This window comes from Bos indicus x Bos taurus, chromosome X, assembly GCF_003369695.1.
Source record: "Bos indicus x Bos taurus breed Angus x Brahman F1 hybrid chromosome X, Bos_hybrid_MaternalHap_v2.0, whole genome shotgun sequence".
NCBI lineage: Eukaryota > Metazoa > Chordata > Mammalia > Artiodactyla > Bovidae > Bos > Bos indicus x Bos taurus.
Window position 1 is genome coordinate 1,449,944 of NC_040105.1, and position 15,875 is coordinate 1,465,818.

A 15,875-nucleotide genomic window follows, 5' to 3' on the forward strand; every position below is an offset into this window, starting at 1 on the left:
GTCCAGTCTCTGGGGATGAGATTGGAACATCAGAAGAACCAGTTGAGAAGAAAGTCTGGCAGAGAAAATGGAAAGGAAATGATGAATTCCTTTTGATGAGTTCCTACTCTTCCCTGCCTCACATTCCTCCTCTCCCCCCAACCCCTAATCACAGTTTCAACATGTAGACTTAAGCAAGTTGAGGGTCATGATCCCAACTTAATTTTTTTTTCATCATTAGTTTGGAATTGGGTGGCTTCCCTGATGGCTCAGTGGGTAAAGAATCCACCCGGCAGTGCAGGAGACACAGGAGATGTGAGTTCCATCCCTGGGTGGGGAAGATCCCCTGGAGGAGGGCATGGCCACCCACTCCCAGGATTCTTGCCTGCATAGACAGAGGAGCCTGGCCGGCTGCAGTCCGTGGGGTCGCCACAATGAGACCGCGGTCCTCACCCGCTGTCTGTTTCTGTGAACATAGGAATGGCGTCCTCCTCCAACCTGAATCGTGATGTGGTCTGGCTCGGAGGGTCGGGCGGGCTGCCCCCCAACGAGACGACCTTCGCCAAGCTCCTGCAGCATCGAGGTTACCGCACGGGACTCATAGGTATGGCCTTGACCTTGAAACCTAGCTCGTTCGGGTTCCCTTTCCTTGTGGTCATCCTTCCCAGGGAGGCTGGCTGAGTACACGGGAGTTGGCACTTCTTTGAGATGATACACGGTCGGTGGGGGGGGGGGGGAAGGAATTTAAGACAATTTTTAGGGCCTTTGGTATTGAAAACCAACTGTGCCAAGGATCTCAAGAAGGCAAAGTAAGTATGCTGAGTGTTCGTTGCTCCTGAAATGGAATAGTTTGCAGAAAGGGTGCTACTCTTGTGGTAGCACCGGTAGCAATGTTTAAGCGTGTCCCCTTGAACTTGAGAACCGAAGGCTGAAGCGGTGATCAAATTCAGGTAATACTTGCTCTGTGGACTTAGGTCGCCTGACATTCTACAACCTCATGGGGGTGTGTGTGTGTGATGAGTGAGACAGGATGACCCCAAGGAACTTTACCCCAAAGAATTCTGGTCTGATGAGTGATTCCTCTAAGATGAGACTCTGTGAGCAAAGAATTAGGAGACAGGCTGCTGGCTTGGTATGTGTGTGTGTTAGTTGCTCAGTCATGTCTGACTCTTTGTGACCAGACTCCTCTGTCCATGGGATTCTCCAGGCAAGAATACTGGAGTGGGTTGCCATTCCCTTCTTTAGGGGATCTTCCCAATCCACGGATCAAACCTGGATGTCCTGCCTTGCAGGCGGATTCTTTACCGTCTGAGCCCCCAGCGAAGCCTGCTTGCTTGGTATAGCCACTGCTCTTAGGATTCTCAACGTGAATTGCAGGACTATTAAGTCATCAGAGATGTTCTCAAAAAAAAAAAAAAAAAAAGGAATGACTTTGCATCCTTCATAAATGACAGAGGTAGTTCATTCCTGTAAAATTCTTGGTAGCATCGTGTGAATGGAGTTTCCGAAAGCATGTTTCAGGGAACACTCTAGGGCACCTCCAAATCTGGGGTCAAATTCGCCTCTGCTGTAACCAAGTAATGAATAAGATGTCGGCTAATTAATAAATCTACATGATGAATCTTCTCCCTGTTAGTAAAAGCTTCCCCCGGTGGCTCTGGGGTAAAGAATCCACCTGCCAATGCAGGAGACTCGGGTTCCATCCCTCGGTTCGGGAAGATCCCCGGGAGGAGGCAAAGGCCGTTGTTGCCATGGCAACGTCTCTGTGTCTCCACCGCCCCCCCCCCCCCCCCCCAGGAAAGTGGCACCAGGGTCTGAGCTGTGCGTCCCGCGACGACCACTGCTACCACCCGCTCAACCATGGCTTCGACTACTTCTACGGGATGCCCTTCGAGCTCCTGAGCGACTGCCAGGCGTTCCGCACTCCGGAGCTGCACCGCTGGGTGAGGGTCCGGCTCTGGGTGTCCACGGTGGTGCTGGGCCTCATCCCCCTGCTCCTGCTCGTCCCCACCTGCGCCCGCTGGTTCCTGGTCCCCTGGCCGGTGATCCTGGCCTTCGCCCTGCTGGCCCTCCTCTTCTTCGTGTGCTGGTTCTCCAGCTATGGCTTTACCCGCCGCTGGAACTGCGTGCTCATGCGGAACCACGAGATCGTTCAGCAGCCGGTCAGACTGGAGAGGCTCGCCTCGCACATGCTCAAGGAGGCGCTGGCCTTCATCGACAGGTAGGCCGTCTCTTTTTGGCTCGAAGCCCACCCCCGCCCCCCACCAACCCCTCACCCCGGTCAGAGACTCGCGATTTTTTTTTTTTTTCCAGAGAAGTTGGGTACCGCTTGGTGATAGGTCCGTTGTGTGTGTGTGATATTTGTGCTACACTGAACTCTCTCCTTAAAATAAATGCGTTAACTTTCTTTTAAAAAAAGATGCATTTAAAAAAATGTTTTGATTTATTTTGGGCTGCGCGGGGTTTTCAGTGTTGCTGTGGGTGGGATTCCCAGGAGGCGCTTAAGTGGTGAAGAACCTGCCTGTCAAGGTAGTAGACCCAAGTTCGATCCCTGGGTTGGGAAGATCCCCTGGAGGAGGGCATGGCGACCGACTCCAGTATGCTTGCCTGGAGAATCCCATGGACAGACGAGCCTGGTGGGCTACAGTCCATGTGGTCGCAAAGAGTCAGGCACGACCAAGTGACTCATGCTTCTTCATACCACTGGGCCACCAAGGAAGCCCAACAGCTAAATGTCCTGCAAAATTTGAACACTGAAAAGGGAAAGAAATATGTTTAGCTCCCTTAAAAGAAAAAAACATAATTACTCTGTTTTAATCAATACTGTTTCTTATTCGTATACCCCCTTAGGTATAAGCGTGGACCATTTCTGCTTTTCATTTCCTTTCTGCATGTCCACACGCCTCTGGTCACCAAGGAGAAATTCGTCGGGCACAGTAAATTCGGCTTGTATGGCGACAACGTAGAAGAGATGGATTGGATGGTGGGTAGGTGATCACTCTCTGGTTTTGAAGCATCTTATTTACAGACTAGAGGAAAACGAGTCTCCGTGAATGGCATCAAATAAGGTACAACCCCCTGCATGTTTTGGGATGTGGATGTATATTTGTTGTGAAATACAGGTTCTCCGGTTTAAAGAGAAGCACTTTCCTGAAAAACTCATTCGGGGGACGAATAATGTTGTGCTGTAGAGCTGACTCATTGGAAGACCTTGATGCTGAGAATAAATACGTAATGTTTATGTATTAGATATTATACAGTCTCATATCTCCTGCTTGTACTCTGTCCTGTCCAACTCTCTGCGACCCCATGGACTGTAGGCCGCCAGGCTCCTCTGTCCATGGGATTCTCCAGGCAAGAATGCTGTAGTGGGTTGCCATTCCCTGCTCCAGGGGATCTTCTTGACCCAGGGATCAAACCTGAGACTCCTGCATTGGCAGATGGATTCTTTACCACTGAGCCACCTGGGAAACCCTATATATAAGATATAACATAGTATATAATACTCAGAATATTATCAAAAATATATGGAATAATTATATAAATATATTTACACATAAATAATATATTATAAACCACCTATATGGTTTATTGGAGGCTTTCTTGGTGGTTCGGGTGGTAAAGAATCCACCTGAAATTCAGGAGACCCAGGCTTGATCCCTGGGTCGGGAAGATCCCCTGGAGAAGGAAATAGCTACCCATTCCAGTATTCTTGCCTGGAGAATTCCATATTACAAGTCATTATAATAATTAATTTAGTGCATTATGAAGTATAAACTGTTTATATTTATTATATAATAAAGCTATATATGCTCTATTATTACATATGTATATAGAGTATAATTTACAAATAAACATTAAATTTTTATATGTTACAGCCTTCATTATGCATTAGTTATCATTGGTGATTTAACATGCTATAACACATAGACCTTTTATACTATTATAGGGCTTCCCTCAGAGCTCAGTTGGTAAAGAATCTGCCTGCAATGCAGGAGAATGAGTTGGGAAGATCTCCTGGAGAAGAAAATGGCAATCCACTCCAGTATTCTTGCCTGGAAAATCCCATGGGGAGAGGAGCCTGGTGGGCTGCACTCCATGGGGTCTCAGAGAGTCAGACACGACTTAGTGACTAAACCACCACCACCGTACTTATTATATAATAATACATTACATATCATCTTCTTATATATATTTGTATTAAATATATGCTTAGCATAAATCCATTACATGTGTCATGCTGCTGGTGCTGCTGCTAAGTCGCTTCAGTCGTGTCCGACTCTGTGCGACCCCATAGACGGCAGCCCACCAGGCTCCCCCGTCCCTGGGATTCTCCAGGCAAGAACACTGGAGTGGGCTGCCATTTCCTTCTCCAAGGCATGAAAGTGGAAAGTGAAAAGTGAAAGGGAAGTCGCTCAGTCGTGTCCGACTCTTCACGACCCCGTGGACTGCAGCCCACCAGGCTCCTCCGTCCATGGGATTTTCCAGGCAAGAGTACTGGAGTGGGGTGCCATTGCCTTCTCTGACATGTGTCATATGGTTTCATAAATATATAATAAATAATTATACATATATAAAAATATCATCTTATGCTGTATCATATATACGGTATATTACAAATATATATATATCATATATGTGGTATATTACATATATATGGTATATAATGTATAATGGTATATTACTTATATATGGTATATTACAAATAGTATCTCTTGCAGACCTACCATATTACACATAGTGTATTATCCTATATATACGAGTGTCTACAATGGTGATTTAGTGCATATTATACAACATAAAGTAGGATAACAGTTATAGCGCTACATGGAACCGTGTTGCACGGTTACAGAGAACCACATAGCGTTACACGCGCAATACTAGACACGCACCGGAAGACCGTCGGTGCAGTGAAACGTGACAGCTTCCGTCTCCCCCCTCCACCAGGAAAGGTCCTGGAGGCCCTGGACCGGGAGCGCCTGGCCAACCACACGCTGGTCTACTTCACCTCGGACAACGGGGGCCGCCTGGAGGCGCAGGACCGCAGCGGGCAGCTGGGCGGCTGGAACGGGCGCTACAGAGGTAATGCGTGCGGGTGGGCGTGGTCTCCGCGCAGCGCGCGGTGGGCGTGGTCTCCGCGCAGCGCGCGGTGGGCGTGGTCTCCGCGCAGCGCGCGGTGGGCGTGGTCTCCGCGCAGCGCGCGGTGGGCGTGGTCTCCGCGCAGCGCGCGGTGGGCGTGGTCTCCGCGCAGCGCGCGGTGGGCGTGGTCTCCGCGCAGCGCGCGGTGGGCGTGGTCTCCGCGCAGCGCGCGGTGGGCGTGGTCTCCGCGCAGCGCTGGGGCGGGACCCGCCTGGCTTTGTGCCTGCGAGTTCAGGCGCTTCCGTCATCTCTGACCCTTGGGTCTCAGCATCTCTGCAATGTCCAGTCCCCCACGCTCCGAAATCTCATCGCTTCTAAGAGATTTAATCTCTGGAGCCTTCCTCTCTTTGTTGACCCCATGGACGGTAGCCCGCCAAGGCTCCTCTGTCCATGAGATTGTCCAGGCAAGAACACTGCAGTGGGTTGCCATTCCCTTCTCCAGGGGATCTTCCCAGCCCAGGGGTCGAACCCCGGTCTCCTGCATTGGCAGGTGGATTATTGACCCACTGAGCCACCTGGGAAGCCCTCAACCTGGCTTTGCTTTGTGTTAACTCCTTTGCAAAGATTGTTGGCGGAGTTTTGTGTGCATTATACTCGCTTAGGAAGCTAGATGGGAAAAGACTGCATGTTTGGGGAGACTCCCAAGAGTCTACGACAAAAAATTTCTTGAGTCATGAAAGCTTCCTGAGAGTAAGGGCCCAGGACCTCAGTGACTGTCTCAAAGACAGTCTTGCTTTTAGCCCTCTATGACGTCAGCAGTACTGACTTCATTATATACCTATCAGGACGGCGCTTCTTTTTTAATGATCATTACTGGGTTTGTTGCCTAGACGCTAGAAGTCCGCAGCTGGAGTTTTCAAGTCTTGAAAGCAAGAACTTGGCCTCCATATCTCTCTGCGAATATATCATACTGGTTTGTTGTTTTTAAGTGACTTCGGAAGGGTATGGCAACCCACTCCAGTATTCTTGCCTCGAGAATTCCACGGACAGAGGAACCTGGCAGGCTACCGTCCATGGGGTTGCAAAAGAGAGGAATGCTCCGTAGATTAAATCTTTTAGAAGCGAAGAGATTTCAGAGCCTGGAGACTGGATGTTGAATAGATGCTGAGATTCAGAACTGAACTGGGTTTGGGAACAGAGCCCAAGCGTTTTCTGAATGTCAAGTTTTAAGCCAGCCTTTTTCACTCTCCTCTTTCACTTTCATCAAGATGCTCTTTAGTTCCTCTTCGCTTTCTGCCGTAAGGGTGGTGTCATCTGCATATCTGAGGTTATTGATATTTTCTGCCTACGATCTTGATTCCAACTTGTCACTGGCATGGCCAGTGGCGATTTTCAGATACACAGAGAATGAATCTGTGGGGTTGAATGCCCCTTCGGTTTTTCATCTTTGGTTTCAGGAGGCAGAGGCATGGCTGGATGGGAAGGAGGCATCCGGGTGCCTGGAATTTTCCGGTGGCCAACAGTCCTGGAGGCGGGGAAGGTCATCGACGAACCTACAAGCCTCATGGACATTTTCCCGACACTGTCTTATATTGGAGGAGGCATTCTGCCACTGGGCAGGTACAAGAGCATGCTTGCCCCTCGTGGGGGGAGATATACTTGCCCGCCAGGCTCCTCTGTCCATGCGGGTTCTCCAGACAAGAATACTGGAGTGGGTTGCAATTTCCTTCTCTAGGGGGATCTTCCTGACCCAGGGATTGAACCTGGGTCTCCCGCCTTGCCGGCAGACTGTTTACCATCTGAGTCACCAGGGAAGCACATATTCGGCACCTATGCAGATGTAGTAGAAAATTGTATATGTGTGTGAAGTGTGTTACTGAAGCCTCAGTATTCTGCTATGATGGCCAGATGACTTCTTTCTCCTCACAGTTCATGGTAGCATTGCTTGTCCATTTTCCTCTTAGAACATGTTCTTACTTTCCCTCTCATATTATATACTTATTTAGGCCCATCTCTGGCTGGTGGCCCTCGGGGTGGGAGCTAAGCCTCCTTCATTTTTATATCCCTTGCAGCATCTAGATACTTGGTCACTTCAGTCGTGTCTGACTCTTTGGGACCCCGTGGACTGTAGCCCCGCCAGGCTCCTCTGTCCATGGGATGCTCCAGGCAAGAATCCTGGAGTGGGTTGTCATGCCCTCCTCTGGGGGATCTTCCCGACCCAGGGATTGAACCCAGGTCTCCTGCACTGCAGGCAGATTCTTTACCATCTGAGCCACCAGGGAAGCCTGCAGTCTATAGACAATTAAGTAAATATTTGCTACATGAATTCCCAAATAAAAGTAGGTATGTGTCAATCTATATGTGATGAAGTTTGCTGCATTTCTCTATGGGATTTGAAATGAACAAATGAAGTAGAAATATCGACTCAATGGACGTGAATCTGAGCAAACTCTAGGAGATATTGGAGAACAAAAGGGCCTGGAAGGATGCAGTCCACGGGGTCGCAAAGAGTGAGACACGACTGAGCAACTGAATAACATGTCTGTTTATGTGAGGCAGGGTTTCTGTTGAATCAAATGAGTGTTGTTGTTCAGTCGCTCAGTCGTGTCTGACTCTTTGTGACCCCATGGACTGTAGCTCGCCAGGCTTCCCTGTCCTTCACCATCTCCTGGAGTTTGCTCAAACTCATGTCTACTGAGTGAGTGATGCCATCCAACCTTCTCATCCTCTGTCATCCCCTTCTCCTCCCGCCTTCAATCTTTCCCAGCATCAGGGTCTTTTCCAATGAGTTGGCTCTTTGCATCAGGTGGCCAAAGTCTTGGAGCTTCAGTTTCTGCATCAGTCCTTCCAATGAATATTCAGGACTGATCTCCTTTAGGATGGACTGGTTGGATCTCCTTGCAGTCCAAGGGACTCTCAAGAGTCTTCCCCAGCTTCACCATTCAAAAGCATCAATTCTTGGGCACTCAGTCTTGTTTATGGTCCAACTCTCACATCCATGCATGACTCCTGGAAAAACCACAGCTCTGACTATGAGTGTAAAGCGCTCAATTGTCTAATCCATGGGACTCGTTCATGGTGTCTGACAAGGGACCAGAGTCATATTTCCAGCTGCTCACCTCTCCCACTGTCTTAGAAACTGTGTAACGCGTTACAGTTCTTCTTCATCTTTATTAACTGAGAAATAAGTGAAAATGCGTGTTGAGTTTTCAACGGGATTTTCCTAGTCCTTGTCTGCTCCTGCCCCCTCCTGCCTCCCCTTCCCACCCCTCCTCCTCTGCCTTCTGCTTCTTTTTCTTGTTCTTCCAGCTCGCTTCTCTCTTCCTCCTCCTCCTCTTGTGTCGTAAAATGGCGAGACTCGACCATGCCTCTCTCACCGCTCTCTGCGTCTCCGCTTCTCTCCCCAGAGTGATTGACGGCCGGAACCTCATGCCACTCTTGGAAGGCAGGGTCTCCCGCTCGGAACACGAGTTCCTCTTCCACTACTGCGGGGTCTCCCTGCACACGGCCAGGTGGTATCAGAAGGACTGTGAGTATGAGGGTGACCAACATGTGGGGACACGGCAAGGACACCTCCTTGTCTCTTTCGTCCCCTGGGGGAGGGCGCACTCTGTGCAGTGAATATCCCTTGTCACGATCGTTCTACATCCTGTAGAAAGTGATCTACAGGTAGATCTATGGTAGAAATCACAGTAGGATTTTAGAGGTATGTCTGTGCATGTGTGTCTCTAAGCCCTTGTGCATAATTATGACAAAAGGAGGAAGAAAGCCAGGCAGAGACAGAGAGAAAATGAATTCCCATAACAGAGGACAGTGAGATAATTAGCAACAAAAGCTACCGTCTTCGGTCGAACCCAGACATCAGTCACGAACTCCCACCTTCTGAGTCATTGCCTGAGTTCCATGTTTAGTCTGGTAAGTTCACGCAAAACAGATAGAAATGGACAAACAGCATCGATTTCCTCACACCTGTAAAAAAAGAGCCCTTGCGGAGACATTCCAGATTTTTGACTAGATTTGGCGATTTGCTGAAAAGATACTGATGTTCGCACGTATGATCCATCCTTCGTGCTGTGATCTGTTCTTTGAGTCCATGTGGATGAGTTTTCCGTGTAAAATAAAAACAAGGAAAAGTCTCTTCCTTTTAGACTATGGATCAGTTAGAGTTAGTTCAGTGGTGAAACTGAAAGTGAAGTCGCTCAGTCGTGTCCGACTCTTTGCAACCCCCTGGACTGTAGCCCATCAGGCTCCTCCGTCCATGGGATTTTCCAGGCAAGAGTGCTGGAGTGGATAGCCATTTCATTGTGCAGGGAATTCAGTGGTAAGGAACAACAAAAAAAACACCCTCTGACCCTGAGAAATAAAGCCTCCCAAATTTTACTAGTGAGGGTTAAACAAATAGAATTTGATTCATTTGTTTCTTAATAAGGATTCTAGAAATTGAGAGCAGAGGACTGACACAGTGTTCACGGCCATTATCAGGGACCTGTGGTGGTGGTTTGTGTTCCCATTAAACCACTTTTGTCACGTCAGCTTCCATGCTCATGTTTCTGACCCCATGGCTGCAAAACGGCTGCTGTTCCTCCAGCCATCACATTTACGCTTCACCCAGGAAGTAGAGAGAAGAGCAAAAGGGGGGAAGGATTCAGCCAGGGTATTTAGTCTAATTTAATTCAAAAAACACAGCTGTCCCAGAAGAGCCTAGCAGAGGACTTCCGTAGAAGTCTGGTTGATCAGAGATTAGGGTGTGGTTATGTTTTCTGTTTGAAACCGGCCTCTGGAAATGGAATTGCTAAGCAATGACATGCAAGACAGAGAGAGAGAGAAAGAAGACAAGGGAGAAAGTGAGGAAAGAGGGAAGGAAGGAGAGGGGATAGATGACAGACAAATATATATATATATATTTTTTTTTTAGTAAGCAGTCTCTTTTTTAAAAAAAATTAAATAAAAAAATTTATAGCTTATACAAGATTTTTCTTTACGCAACAAGTATTTTCTTTTTTTTTTTTTTTTACTTCAGTTGTAGATACAAATACATTCTATTCCTTATCAGTGTCATGACATCTGCATATTTCTTACTGAATTCTCCAGACTGATAATGATATCTACAAACTCTAGTTAATTTTTTTTTGCACATTTTTAATTTTTAATGTCAAGCTTAAAGAAAAGTTCCAAAAATAATACAAATAATATCCATATAACCTCTGCCCAGATTTTTCACTTGTTCTTATCATTTCACCCCATTTCTTTATTATTTGTCTGCTCCCCACCCAAAAAGTTTTTTTCTAAACTCTTGGAAGGCCTGCTGCAGATATCATGGTTTTTATTCCCATGAAGTATCCCACATACTTCAGTACATATTTCTGAATTTCCTAAGAATAGGGATATTCGGTTAATAACTGTAATAGTACAGTTGTCAACTTCAGTGATTTAACATGGATAAAATACTTTTTATTAAATCTACTGTCTGTATTCTAATACTGTTAACTGACCCTCAGTGTCCTTTTTAGCACTTTTTCCTTCTAGTACAAGATCTAGTCCAGGATCAGATATTGCATTTCATTGTCATGTTGATAAAGTCTCTTTTAATCTGGAACACTTTTACAGCCTTTCTTTGTTTTTTATGATATTGTCATTGTTAAAGAATACTGCCCCTACTTTGTTTTTTTTTTTTTTTTGACAGCTTTAATTTTTCAGCACTTTATTTATTTATTTTTTTTATTTGATAAATTTAACGCCTTTTATTGCCATACCTCATTTTACTGTGCTTTGCTTTAGTGAGCTTTATAGATACATGTTTTTTTTTTTTTTTTCCTTGTTAATTTTCTGTTTAGTTGATCTATCTATAAGTGTGAGTGGGGTATTAAAGTCTCCCACTATTATTGTGTTATTGTTAATTTCTCCTTTCATACTTGTTAGGATTTGTCTTACATACTGCGGTGCTCCCATGTTGGGTGGATATATATTTATAATTGTTATATCTTCTTCTTGGATTGATCCTTTGATCATTATGTAGTGACCTTCTTTGTCTCTTTTCACAGCCTTTGTTTTAAAGTCTAATTTATCTAATTTATCTGATACGAGTATTGTGACTCCTGCTTTCTTTTGGTGTGTGTGTGTTCAACATGAGTGAGCATCCCAACAAGTCAACACTGTGGTTACGAAGTTTTACAAGTTTAACTGTAGTAACATAGTTTCACAGTCTTGTGAAGGAAACACTGTGTGAGTTATCAGAAGCAGTAAGTGTGAAAGCCTTCCTTCTAGAATCGTGCAGTCCTTAAACAGTTCCATATGCATGTGTATCAGAGCTCCTTGTGACATTTAACGGATCCCTTGCATGGGAAGGTTCTGAGAACTCTCGAGACAAATGGGGACTGAGCCCACACAATTTCTGGGCAAAGCTCAATGGATCTCCACTAGTCTATTGCTAGTAGTCTCAGCTGTTCCCAGGCAATGCAGGAAACCTGCCTTTGAAATGAGAAACATTAAAAACCCCTGAGGTGCATGGCCAGGCTCAGGACTGCCGCCTCTATCTAAGGACAGTACTTCTTTTACTTTAGTACAGAGTTTCTAACATCAGCACTATTGACCTTTTAGCTGAATAATTCTTTGCTGTAGGGAAGGAAATGGCAGCCCACTCCAGTGTTCTTGCCTGGAGAATCCCAGGGATGGGGGAGCCTGGTGGGCTGCTGTCTATGGGGTCGCACAGAGTCGGAAACGACTGAAGTGACTTAGCATACTGTTCTGGAAGGTATAGAATGTTGACCACCATCCCTGAGTTCTACTTGCTACATACAAGTAGTACCTCTTTTTCCCCAAATGTGATAACCAAAAATGTTTTCATACATTACTGAAGATGTTATGCAAAGGTAGAACCATGCCTTATTGAGAAACGCTGTTTCAGATTTCACTTAATTCTACTAATAAAGTATAACCCTTCTAGTGTTTCTACTGAAAAAAAAAAAAAAGCAAGGATCTCATTCAAGTATGAAGGAGAAATCAAAAGCTTTTCAGACAAGCAAAAGCTGGGAGAATTCTGCACCACCAAACCAGCTCTCCAACAAATACTAAAGGATATTCTCTAGACAGGAAACACAAAAATAGTGTATAAACTCGAACCCAAAACAATAAAGTAAATGGCGACGGGATCATACTTATTAGTAATTACCTTAAACGTAAATGGGTTGAATGCCCCAACCAAAAGACAAAGACTGGCTGAATGGATACAAAAACAAGACCCCTACATATGTTGTCTACAAGAGACCCACCTCAAAACAGGGGACACATACAGACTGAAAGTGAAGGGCTGGAAAAAGATTTTCCATGCAAATTGGGAACAAAAGAAAGCAGGAGTCACAAATATATTTATATATATAATATTATATATATTATATAGATATATATAATAAATATATAAATATATATTATATATAATAAATAAATATATATAATAAAATATATAATATAATATTATATAAAATAAATATATAAAATACTATTATATATATTATATAGATCTATAGATGTATGATAGAATAGACAGTTGGATAGATAGATGATAGAAAAGAAGAAAAAGAGGAAGGGAAGACAGAGAAAGAGGAGGGAAGGAGAGAGGGAAGAAAAAAGGAAGGAAGTAAGAGAGAAAGAAAGGGAGAAGGAAAGAAGAAAGAACAAGGAAGGATTGATCTTACCAAATGACTTTTGCGAGCTTAAGATCTGCAAGTGCTATTAAGCCTTAGAAAAGTTTGCATTGGCCCATGCCAAGCCGAACTGAGTTAGTTTGAATGATCGTTTCTGCGATGAAAGCAGCCATTCAGGTCGTAACTATTGTCTCCCAAGGCTCTCAGGGTGAGATAAAAAGTCTTCAAGTTGCCCGTGAAATTGTGCATCGTTCTTACAGTCAAAGAAATACAACCCTGCTGTGTGATGCTGTGCAAAAGATTTTCAGTTGCTAGCAAAAGCATTGGCTATAAATATATATAATTTTGTTGGAGTGTGATTGCTTTGCAATTTTACGTTAGTTTCTGCTGTACAACAAGTGAATCAACCATACGTTTACATATCTCCCCTCCCTCTTAAGCCTTCCTCCTTCCCTAGGTCATGACAGAGCCCCGAGCTGAGCTCCCTGTGCTATATAGCAGCTTGCCACTAGCTATTGATTTTTAATGAAAAAAAAATCGTAAAATAATAACAAAGACAGCATCCCAGTGGGGCTGTGTCTTGCAGGTGCAACCGTGTGGAAGGTGCATTTCGTGACGCCCAAGTTCTCCCCGGAGGGAGCGGGCGCCTGCTACGGGAGTGGAGTGTGTCCGTGTTCGGGCGACGTCACCTACCACGACCCTCCTCTGCTCTTCGACATCTCGAGAGACCCTTCCGAGTCGAGACCTCTCAACCCCGACAACGAAGCCCTGTTTGACGCCGTGGTCAAGAAGGTCGAAGCGGCCGTAAGACGGCACCGTGGGACCCTCACGCCGGTCCCCCAGCAGCTCTCCATGTTCAACGCCCTTTGGAAACCGTGGCTGCAGCCCTGCTGCGGCAGCTTCCCCTTCTGTGGCTGCGACAGGGCGGATGACATCGTATCCGCAGCGTGGTGAGCAGAGAGGGGCTGCTTCGTGCCAACCCGCAACACGCTGTTACCACAGAGCTCTCAGCTGCCTCGGGCATTCCGCTGGGGATCAGACACGATGCCCCTCTGTCACTTCCTGTTTAAACCCTCAGGTTTCAGATCTTTCCTCAAGTCATCATTTTACCTTTTTTTTCCCGTATGATTGTGTCCTTGTTCAAGGACGAAGACAGATCGAGAGGGCCTTCTGCGGAGTTACAAGAATCTCGATGATACCTTCCACAAACAATGATTAGAAGCAGCCCTTTTGACCTCACTCTCTTCACTTTCTTGGTGTTGTTAGAAACGTCTACACGCAGACCCTAAACCCAGAGACACTGTTTTCACATCCGAGCTTAGACGAATTTGGCAAGCTTCTTGTTCTGCATCATGGAGACTATGAAAATTCTCAAAACAGGCAGAGAAGACCAGAAACGCTATGATACTGTGGATATGTGTCTTTAAAACACTTTGCGAAACTTAGAGGAGGCAAGTCGTCTTAGCTCCGTTTCCACACGAGGAAAGTGGTTTTCATCATATTTAAGTCATTGCACAAGATTGTATACATGTTATGGGAAAAAGAGTATTTACGTTATATTTCTTTTCGAAACACACTGCAGTTATGATGGCATCAGGTAGCAAAGTCTTGTCTGTGTTCCTTAGCTTTTCTTCATCCTACTGGGAGAATAGGGAAGTCCTTGGCTTTTAGGGCATTGTTGATGTTCAGTTACTCAGTCATGTCTGACTCTTGGCGATATCCGTGGACTAACACACACCCGGCTTCCCTGTCCCCCACCATCTCCCAGAACTCGCTTTAACTCATGTCCAAAGAGTCCGTGAGGCTGTCTAACCATCTCATCTTCAATGGCCTCCTTCTCCTCCTGCCCTCAGTATTTCCCAGCATCAGGGTCTTTTCCGGTGAGTTGACTCTTCCCATAAGGTGGCCAAAGTATTCGAGCCTCAGCTTCAGCATCAGTCCTTCCAATGAATATTCACAGCTGATTTCCTTTAATGATGCATCATGTAATAAATACAGGTATTTACAGATAAAACTGTTTTACCAGTGCTTCTAAACATATTCATTGCAGTAAATTGAGTGTAATGTGAAATTCAATCTCATGTTAAAAGAAAAAAAAAGGAATCAGAGTACGTTCTTACTACTACTACTAAGTCGCTTCAGTCGTGTCCGACTCTGTGCAGCCCCGAAGACGGCCGCCCACCAGGCTCCGCCATCCCTGGGATTCTCCAGGCAAGAACACTGGAGTGGGTTGCCATTGCCTTCTATTAACAGTGTACCAGGTCCAGAGAATTTTCTCCGAGTACTTTCACCTTAAATTCTTCTAGACGTGAAATTTATTATGCTCTTTAAACAAAGTTTAAATTAAAAGGTAAAATCTGAAAGAAAGTGGAGGTTTCTGAGGCAGAATCTGGGCAAAACCCAGGGGTTCTGAGGCAAAATATGAGAGAAACCAGGGGACTCTGAGGAAGAAAATCTGAGAGAAACCAGAGAGTTTGGAGGCAAAATCTGACAGAAAGAAGGATCTCCTGAGGTAAAATTTGACAGAAAGACAGTCTTTCTGAGGTAAAATCTGACGGGAAGAAGGATCTCCTGAGGTAAAATTTGACAGAAAGACAGTCTTTCTGAGGTAAAATCTGACAGGAAGAAGGATCTCCTGAGGTAAAATTTGACAGAAAGACAGTCTTTCTGAGGTAAAATCTGACAGGAAGAAGGATCTCCTGAGGTAAAATTTGACAGAAAGACAGTCTTTCTGAGGTAAAATCTGACAGGAAGAAGACACTTCTGAAAGACAGTCTTTCTGAAGCAAAATATGATGAAAACTAGCACCTGCTGAGGTAGGCCTGACACAAACGTGAGTTCCTGAGCCTAAATCTGATAGGAACTAGGGCATCCTGAGTTACATGTTTCATAAACCTTGTGCTCCTGAGGCAACATCCGACAGAATCCTTGCAGTCCTGGCACCAAAATCTCACAGAAACTAGGGTCTCCAGAGGCAAAAACTGACCGAAGGTGGATGGACCTGAGGCAAATCTCACCGAAACTAGAGGGTCGTGAGGGAACAATCTCACCAGAACTAAAGGGTTCTCAGATGAAACCTGACGTTAGGTAGGGATTTTGAGTCAAATCTGAGAGAAAGTAGGGCTTTCAGAGAGGAATATGGCAGAAACTGGGGGGTTCTTTGTTAACATGTGACGC

The 15,875-nt window shown here is 45.5% G+C and overlaps 1 protein-coding gene across 4 annotated transcripts in view; it reads left to right on the top strand.

The window, feature by feature from the left end:
• ARSH (arylsulfatase family member H) overlaps positions 1-14,712 on the top strand; it is a 52,936-nt gene extending 38,224 nt beyond the window's left edge. For 3 of the 4 annotated variants that reach the window (XM_027534644.1, XM_027534645.1, XM_027534643.1), the window contains 7 exons: positions 458-583; positions 1,777-2,200; positions 2,830-2,966; positions 4,927-5,061; positions 6,516-6,678; positions 8,466-8,587; positions 13,285-14,712. In XM_027534644.1, the coding sequence (XP_027390445.1) occupies positions 458-583; positions 1,777-2,200; positions 2,830-2,966; positions 4,927-5,061; positions 6,516-6,678; positions 8,466-8,587; positions 13,285-13,652 (1,475 nt within the window). In that variant the 3' untranslated portion in view covers positions 13,653-14,712. Of the gene's footprint in view, positions 1-457; positions 584-1,776; positions 2,201-2,829; positions 2,967-4,926; positions 5,062-6,515; positions 6,679-8,465; positions 9,937-13,284 lie in introns of those variants that run through there. The other variant, XM_027534646.1, reaches the window with a different exon arrangement.
• Positions 14,713-15,875: the final 1,163 nt, after the last annotated feature.